General features: G+C 41.7%; 1 protein-coding gene across 1 annotated transcript in view; it reads left to right on the forward strand.

The window, feature by feature from the left end:
- kcnd1 (potassium voltage-gated channel, Shal-related subfamily, member 1) overlaps positions 1-9350 on the forward strand; it is a 68847-nt gene extending 59497 nt beyond the window's left edge. Inside the window, exons 5-8 of the mRNA XM_078288178.1 lie at positions 836-919; positions 6379-6474; positions 7228-7478; positions 9146-9350. Coding sequence (XP_078144304.1) covers positions 836-919; positions 6379-6474; positions 7228-7478; positions 9146-9350 — 636 coding nt within the window. The remainder of the gene's footprint in view (positions 1-835; positions 920-6378; positions 6475-7227; positions 7479-9145) is intronic.
- Positions 9351-9960: the final 610 nt, after the last annotated feature.

Below are 9960 nucleotides of genomic sequence, written 5' to 3' on the forward strand. Positions count from 1 at the left end.
ATTTTTGTCATTTTAACAAAATATTTCAACATTCATAAGTACAGGAAAGTAATAGAACAGGAAAAATATTTTATAATACAGTGAGTATTGATAATGTAGGCTATATAAAAATCTACTTTTGAAACACAGTATATACAGAAATATATACATGTCATGTACATATTTGAATGTATTTATGCTACATTTGCATGCATACATTTTCTGACGTGTATTATTTTTTCATTTGTAAATGTGCACAATCATAAATAATGTTTTCCATTTTTTTTTTTACAGTAAATTTAATTTACTGTAATATGCATATGTGATCTAACATGGGAAAAAAGGGAATTGTGGAAGAAAGTTTAGTTTTTTGTGTTTCTAATGGATTATTGATCTTGGTATTCAGAACTTTAAAATGGTATATTATATAATAGGGGTCAATAAATTAGTTTAATCTATCAACTATTAAATCAAAAAATTACGTTTTGATCATTTTCTCCTCTGAAGTTAAATTCTGGTTTGGTGGTGTGATGGTTAGATTCAGGCAACAAACAGAATCAAAGTACCACAGGACATTTATTCATTCTAATCAAGCAGCAACTTCTGCTGTGGACAGGAGGCAGCAGGGGTTTATGGGAAATGTAGTCTTCATTTTGAGAAACATTAAAGGTCTAAAAGCAGCAGCTTTAAAAGAAACCGACAGCAGACGAACCGTCAGCTGGACTTCACTGTAACCTTAATCATATACACTGCCTGTGTGTGTGTGTGCGTGTGTGTGTGTGTGTGTGTGTGTGTGTGTGTGTGTGTGTGTGTGTGTGATGTGCTGACGCTGCTGTTTCCTCTGTGTGTCCAACAGAAAGTCCGTTTGGCTCGGATCCGCATGGCAAAGAAAGGCACAACCAACGCCTTCCTCCAGTACAAAGAAGACGGAGGGCTGGGGGTGAGACACACACACACACACACACACACACTCTACACACACTCTCTACACACACTCTACACACACTCTACACACACTCTTTACACACACAGTCAATACTTTCTCACTATAAAAGGAGGAAGGGTGGATTACACTCCAGTTAACATGGACAGTGATGGAGAGAGAGAGAGACAGAGTGGTAGAAAAAAAATGGACAGATGGAGAAAGAGAGAGAAAGGGAGAGAGAAATGGATTGAGATGGAAAGAGATGGATTGGGAGAGAGAGGTAAAGAGAGAGAGAGAGATGGATTGGGAGAGAGAGGTAAAGAGAGAGAGAGAAAGAGAGAGAATAGGGACAATTGGGAAAGAAACAGAGACGTTCAGATAGAGAGACATAGATAGGTAGAGAGAGAGAGAGAGAGAGAGAGAGAGAGAGAGAGACAGAGAGAGAGTGGTAGAAAAAAATGGACGGATGGAGAAAGAGAGAGAGAGGGAGAGAGAGGGACAGAGAAATGGATTGAGATGGAAAGAGATGGATTGGGAGAGAGAGGTAAAGAGAGAGAGAGAAAGAGAGAGAGTAGGGACAATTGGGAAACAGAGAGAGTTCAGATAGAGAGACATAGATAGGTAGAGAGAGAGAGAGAGAGAGAGAGAGAGAGACAGGAAGACAGACTGACAGAGAGAGACAGAGAAACAGACAGACAGAAAGACAGACAGACAGACAGACAGATAGATAGAGAGACATAGATAGGTAGAGAGAGAGAGAGAGAGAGAGAGAGAGAGAGAGAGAGAGAGAGACAGGAAGACAGACTGACAGGTTAGGGGAGACAGACAGACAGACAGTCAGACAGACAGACAGACAGACAGACAGACAGAGGGATGGAGAGAGAGATGAGGATCTGCTGGCTCAGCGGTTTGGAGCTGAACCAATCAGAAGTCCATCAGCTGCTTTTCCCAACAGCAACTTGGCAACGCAACACTGGAACCAGTTCAGCTCCATTACAGACAGAAGGCTCTCAGGTTGAGTTTTATTACACTTACTGATGAGAGAGAGAGAGAGAGAGAGAGAGAGGGAGAGAGAGAGAGAGAGGAAAAGAGAGAGAGAGAGAGAGACAGTGTGGAAGAGACAGATCCTCTTTAAAAGCATCACAGCTGAAGAGAATACAGAAAACATCAGCATGAGAGACAGGAATGATTACAAATCAGTTTGATCCTTTATGATTTTAACGATTTAATGATTTATTAGAGATCAATGGTTTACCGCTCCATTAGAAGTCAGTGGTTTAATGGTCCATTAAAAGTCAATGCAAACCATTGACTTTGACGTGCCATTACACATCAGTGTGTTCATTCTGCATCAGAAGTCAACACTCCTCTATATGTCAGTGGTTCACTGCTCCATTAGAATTCAATGGTTGGATGCTCCATTACACATCAGTGGGATAATGCTCCATTTGAAGTCAATGGTGTAATGCTCCACAATAATTGAATGGTACTGTTCCAAAAGTCAACAGTTTGATGTCCCACATTAAGGCAATGGTTTATTGGTCCATTTCAAGTCAATGGTTTACTATTCCATTAGAAGTCAGTGGTTTACCGCTCCACTAAAGGTCAACAGTGTGATGCTCTACAGTAAGTTGGTGATTTATTGCTCCATTAGAAGTCAATGGTTTACTGTTTCACTATAAGTCAAAGGTTTACTGCTCCATTTCAATTCAATAGTTTACTGCTCTATTAGAAGTCAAAGGTTTACTGCTTCATCAGAAGTCAATAGTGAGATACTCAATTAGAAGTCAATGATTTAATATTACAATTTACAATTTACATTAAATCATTCCAAATATTCCATTACAGGTCATTTAATGTTCCATTAGAAGTCAATGGTTTGAAAGTGTTAAAAATGTTTTACTGCTCCATTGGAAGTCAGTGGGACAAAGACGATTTAATGCTCGTTTGTTTCTGGGAAACCTCAGTAACATCACATTATCTGATAGATTGATATTTTCCTCTATGTGCGACTCGACACTCTTAGGTTGGGAACTCTTGGTCTCAGTGACCCCCCGCCCCCCCCCCCCCCCGCCCGGTTCTCCTCTGAAGCCTATACTTAGTTGCCATGGCAACCGTGATAATGTCCCCAGCTGTTGGTATTCTGGGATGGCTAATAACTGTGTTTATTGAGATGGAGATTGGTGGTGAGAGTGTTTTATCTGCAGGTTGAGTCATCGAAACTTCACATTTACAGGAAGAGTGGAGTCCAGATGATTTAGAGACGCTTCCATCCCAAAGTTATACTCAGATTATGTTTCGGTGAATTTTTTTGGGGCCTGTCTCGTCTTTTTGAAGTATGTTTTACAGTTAGATACACTAGCAGATACTATAGAAATCCTTAAAGAATAAGGTTTTTGATTTAATTCCTCTATATAATTCCTCTCTTCCTCCTGTAGCTCTTGGACCCACAGACAGTATTGTCTGTAGTTGTTGGACCCACATACAGTATTGTCTGTAGTTGTTGGACCCACATACAGTATTGTCTGTAGTTGTTGGACCCACAGACAGTACTGTCTGTGGGTCCAACAACTACAGGAGGAAGAGAGGAATTATATAAAATCACTGAACTTATCATTTAATGTATTTATCCTGCATCTATCTTGCATTATGGTAGTAGTCCTCCTTAATAATGAAATAAAACAAAACATGGAGACACTCTAATGTTCTGTTGTTTTCCCACTGCGTTCATTAGTGCCGCATTATTTTGATGCTTGTGTCTCCATGGAAACGGCGATTGTGTTGACTGTTCGGCAAACCAACAATAAACAGGATCTGGTTTTTACATATAGAATATACCGGTTCATATCGTTATATTCCAGCTAGCGTATTCCGCTTTTTCATATTGGGGATATGAGCTTATCCCGGTTACTGTAACCAGGATGTGGCGTTTACATGCGTCAGCTCATTAACATAATATTTGAATATAAACGGGAATATTAACATGCATGTAAATGCGTCGTTGTTTACATCTGTACATCACTTAACATCTGAAACATTTTTTTTTTCATTTCATCTTTCAGCTGAGAGACAATTCTGTGGGTTTTTTCAGTCAAAGGATGAAACGTCCGCTGGGTTTGAATTTTTTATCTGTAAATGGGTTTAAGCTTCAGGTGGATGGCACACACACACACACACACACACACACACACACACACGCACACACACACACACACACGCACACACACAGAGATATTGTTCTGTCTTAATCCCTCTTCAGTGCTGAACAGGAGAGAAGGATGAATGTTGGATGGATTTAAGGAATGAATAATGAGGATGAAGAAGTGGAGGAGGAGGAAGAGGAGTGAGGAAATGGAGAGAAATAGAGATGTGGCAGAGGATGATGGAGGAGAAAGTGGAGGAGGAGATGATTGGTGGAGGGAGGGCTGGAGGAGGTGAAGAGGAGGAAACAGTAAAAGAGAGAGTAAGAAGAGAAGCGGAGACGTGACATCGGACAGCAGAGGATACGGAAGTGAAGGATTAGAGGATGAGGAGGAGGATGAGTGAAAGAGGAAGGAGGGAGGGATGAAGAGGAGTAGCAGGGAGGCGTGGAGAAAGAGGGGATTAAGAGGAGGAGGAGAGACTGTGGAGACGTGAGGAGGCGAAGGAAGATGTGAGGAGGTGAAGGGAAGGAGGAGGAGAAGATGGTAGGAGGAGGAGGAGGAAGAAGGAGAGAGGAAGGAGGGAAGAATGGAGAAGAGGGAGGTAAGAAAGAGGACTGGCGAAGAGAAATTGAGAGAGAGAGGAGGAGGAGAAACAGGAGGAAACGTGGAGATGTGAAGAGGCAAAGAAAGATAGGAGGAGAAGAAGGGAAGGAAAGGATGAGTGGGAGGAAGATGAAGAGGAGGAGAAGGTAAAGAGGACAAAAGGGAGGAGAGGAAATGGAGAAGGAGGAGAAAGAAGAGGAAAGGCAATGATGAGGCTCAAGAAGGAGAGGAGATGAATAACGAGAGAATAACTATAAGGAGACAGGAAAGGAGGGAAGGAAAGGATGAGAGTAGAAGAAGAGGAGGAGGAGGAAGCCTGATGGAGAGATGGAGGAGCTGCTTCTACTGAAAGCATCTAATCTGAAACATGATATCAGAGAGAGAGGGATGGAGAGGAGGAAGAGGAGTAAAAAGAGAGAGAGAAATGGTGGGAACAGAGAGAGAGAGAGAAAGAGAGAGGGAGAGAGAGGCGAGGGGGATTAGATTCAGACAGAAAGGGGGTAAAGGGAAAGAAAAAGGAAAGAAGAGACAAATGGATGCAGAGGAGCAAATAGGAGAGGAGAAATAGTAAGAGAAGAGGAGTAGAAAGGGATGGGGGAGATGGAGAGAAACAGAAATGAGGATAGAAGAAGAAGAAGAGAGAGGAGAAGGAGGAAGAGAGAAGGGTAGAGGGAGATTAGATTGAGACAGAGTAAAGAGGGAGAGAAGGAGAGAGAGGTGGAGAGAGAGAAAGGAATGGAGAGGAGTCAAGTCTCAAGTCTTCTCTTCATGCATCAAGTGAAGTCTCAAGCAATTAAATTTGTGACTCGAGTCCAAGTCATGTGACTCGAGTCCAAGTCATGTGACTCGAGTCCAAGTCATGTGACTCGAGTCCAAGTCATGTGACTCGAGTCTCCTCTGCAAATTACAGATTGGTACTGATGCAGGACAGATGCAGCAGAAATACGTGAACAAGAACTTCTACAGTTTGACGAGTGTTTGATTTATCGGCGTTTTTTTCAGGATGAGCAAATGTCTCGAAAGAAATTACATTCTCCTGAAAAAAGTTACGTTGATCTGCCAGTGCAGTGAGTTCATTTGACTACAAATATCCTGAAGTAAGGCTGGGAAGTGCAGATAAAGTGAACACGCTTTTCATTTCTTGCGAGACAGATGCAGGATAAAACATGAACAAGAACTCCTGCACTGCAGTGAATGGCAAGCTTGGCTTTTAATTTGAACTTTCATCCGGACTCATCCGCCTGACTTCAGGATGTTTTCAGTTAGATAATCTCACTGCACTCGAAAAACTATTTTGCCATTTTCAATAAATTTCACTTGATTCATGTCAGTATGACTTCTTTCAAGAGATGATTAAGAAACAAGGAATTAAATCACTTGTTTGAAGACTATCTGATCTGCCAGTGCAGAGAGACCGAAAACATCCTGATGTAAGGTCGATAAGTTTAGACACAAGATAAAGTTACTTGCCAAATTTGTCATTTTTTGCAGTGCGCCACTGTACAGTAATACAGGAGAGAAGCAGCATGAATACATGAAGGACTTCTACATTGCTGACACTTAAAATAAATCCTGAATCCTGTTTGTCTTTCCTCTGATGTGAAATTATTTTGTGGCGGCACACTGCTGCAGCTTTATGAAAGAAAATAGATCTAGTTAATGTGTACAACTAATTTGCATGTTTCTTTCTCATTGTGTGTGTGTGTGTGTGTGTGTGTGTGTGTCCAGGACCGGGACAGTGGCAGCACAGCTCTGTGTCTGAAGAACAGATCGGCATTTGAACACCAACACCACCACCTACTGCACTGCCTGGAGAAGACAACTGTGAGTGCTGCTGCTGCTATTTACTGTCACACTGGCTGACCTTCCTGACTTCTCTCTGTCAAGGGACGAAGTAACAAATTACATTTACTCAAGTTACTGTAACTGAGTGGCTTTTCTGTTTACTTGCACTTTTTTGAGTACTTTTTAAAGTCGAAGTTTGTCCATCGGTGTCAGGAACCATCCACAGTGAACGCTCAGTCAGCAAAGAAGAGAAGAGGAATCTGGCTTTACTTTATTTTGTAATTATTTTGTCGTTTCTAAATTTTCCAAATAAAAGAGTTTGAACCTGTCCTCTCCTTTTAGAATCACATGGAAAAGATCACAGCTAACAACGTTCTCTGTTCTAAAGAGGAACTCAGGAACTTTTACTCTGAGGACATTTTAAATCAGACGCTTTTTACTTTTACTGAAGGAGATTTTTATACCAGAACTTTTACTTCTACGCAAGTAAAATATCAGCAAAGTAACAGTATTCAATTCAATTCAATAACTTTATTGTCCCAGATGGGAAATTTGTTGTGCAGCCAAATATAAAAAACACAAATCAAATACACATCTGTGCAGAAAACACAGCATGGACTACAAAGACCATAGAAAATGTGAACTGTGAATTTAGGAAATTTATAGCAGTTACAATAAAAGAGGATTTAGTCACATTTAGTTTTACTTACACTTCTACTTGAGTAGGACATTATAGTACTCTTTCCACCTCTGCTCTGTTATTCCCTCTCTCTCCTCTCCCTCCATTCGTAGAACCATGAGTTTACGGACGAGCTGACCTACAGCGAGGTGTGTATGACGGAGTCGGTCGGCTTCAGGACCAGCCGCAGCACCTCCCTGTCCAGCCAGCAGGGGGGGCAGAACAACTCCACCGGCTGCTGCCCCCGCCGGGCCAAGAGGAGAGCGGCCATGCGATTGGCTAATTCCACCGTGTCCGTCAGCAGGGGGAGTGTCCAGGAGCTGGACACGCTGCACGTCAAGACGACCAACATACCGCCGCAGACGTAAGAACACAGCTACTACAGAAGGATAAACATATCACTGAAGACGTAAAGATAAACTATTATCTAGATAAACACACTGCCGAAAACGTAAAGATAAACTGCTATAGATAAAAATACTGCCGAAGACGTACTACAGATAGATAAACATACTGCAGAAGACATAAAGATAAACTACTGTAGGTAAATTAACACACTGCTGAAGTTGTAAAGATTAACTACTACAGATAGATAAACATACTGCCCAAGATGAGATGTAAAGATAATCTAGATCAACATACTGCAGAAGATGTGAAGATAACCAACTGTAGATGGATAAACACATTACCCGAAGACGTAATGATAAACTAGTATAGATAGGTAAACATACTATTGAAAACATAAAGATACCGACGGGTAAACACTGCTGAAGACATAAAGATAAATAAGTATAGATAAACACATCACCGAAGGCATAAAGATAAACTACTATATATGGATAAACACACTGCCGAAGACACTGCTAAAGACATAAAGATAGCCTACTATAGATGGATAAACACACTGCCGAAGACGTAAAGATAAACTACAATAGACAGATAAACATACCATTGAAGACCTAAAGATAACTTGCTATAGATGCATAAATACATCACCAAAGATGTAAAGATAACCTACTATAGACGGATAAACACACTGCCTAAGACATAAAGATAACCTACTCTAGATAGATAAACATACCGTTGAAGACGTAAAGATATACTACAGATAGGTAAATGTACCGCTGAAGATGTAGAGATAACCTACTATAGACGGATAAAGTCACTGCCTAAGACATAAAGATAACCTACTCTAGATAGATAAACATACCGTTGAAGACGTAAAGATATACTACAGATAGGTAAATGTACTGCTGAAGACATAAAGATTGCCTATTATAGATAGAAATACTGCCGAAGACGTACTATAGATAGATAAAAATACTGCCCAAGATGAGATGTAAAGATAATCTAGATCAACATACTGCAGAAGATGTGAAGATAACCAACTGTAGATGGATAAACACATTACCCGAAGACGTAATGATAAACTAGTATAGATAGGTAAACTATTGAAGACATAAAGATAAATAAGTATAGATAAACACATCACCGAAGGCATAAAGATAACCTACCGACGGATAAACACACTGCCGAAGACACTGCTGAAGACATAAAGATAGCCTACTATAGATGGATAAACACACTGCCGAAGACGTAAAGATAAACTACAACAGACAGATAAACATACCGCTGAAGACCTAAAGATAACCTGCTATAGATGCATAAATACATCACCAAAGATGTAAAGATAAACTAGTATAGATAGGTAAACATACTGCCAAAGACATAAAGATATACTACAGATAGGTAAATGTACCGCTGAAGATGTAGAGATAACCTACTATAGACGGATAAAGTCACTGCCTAAGACATAAAGATAACCTACTCTAGATAGATAAACATACCGTTGAAGACGTAAAGATATACTACAGATAGGTAAATGTACTGCTGAAGACATAAAGATAACCTGCTATAGATGCATAAATACATCACCAAAGATGTAAAGATAAACTAGTATAGATAGGTAAACATACCGCGTACCATATGTGTGTGTGTCTGCTTCCATTTGTCTCTCTCTCTCTCTCCCAGTCGTTCCAGTCTGAACGCCCGGGCGGACGACCTTAAGCTGAACTGCGGAGAGCGAGATTTCACCGCCGCCATCATCAGCATCCCCACTCCGCCCGCCAACACCCCCGACGAGAGCCTCCCCCCGTCGCCCGCCATCCCCGGCATCCTGCGGAACACCCGGGCCACCGCCTACACCCACGACACCGTCAAAATCTCCTCCTTATAACCTCCGACCCCGCCCGCGACCACCTAGCCCCCCCCCCCCCCCCCCCCCGCCCCAAGCCACCTACCCTGACGCTCCACCCCCCCCCCCCCCTTCCCATGAATTCTTAACTTCAATTTCCCTTTTACCCTTGATCCCGAACCCGGGGCGCTGCTAACTAAGAATTCGGGGAAAACACAGGACAGACGGATACGTAAGTACCGCTAGTTGCTTTCAATTCCTCCCGCCATTTTGTGGCTCTGTTGGATTAAATTGGATGCTTACCACACGGGAGGTAAAATGGACGACGCAAAATGGCTGACACAAAATAGACGTCAGAATTGGACGCCACAAAATGGATGCTCATTTGAGCTGGGAAATAAAGCAAAACCGGAGGCCAGGACTTTGAAAATAAAACCCTGTTGTTCATCCTAAGACTTTTTGGGGATCCTGCTGAATAATCACGCCCCCCCCCACACACTTTCCACCCCAACACGCACTTGACCCCTGCACAGTTCTGACCTTTTGACCCCATCGCACAAACCCCAGGGAGGGGTCTAATGGACAGACAGAGATGGAACAGATGCAATAGTATCAGGACAAAATGTCCAACGGATGAAGGACGGCACCCTGT

Source organism: Centroberyx gerrardi, chromosome 14, assembly GCF_048128805.1.
Source record: "Centroberyx gerrardi isolate f3 chromosome 14, fCenGer3.hap1.cur.20231027, whole genome shotgun sequence".
Taxonomy (NCBI): Eukaryota; Metazoa; Chordata; class Actinopteri; order Beryciformes; family Berycidae; genus Centroberyx; species Centroberyx gerrardi.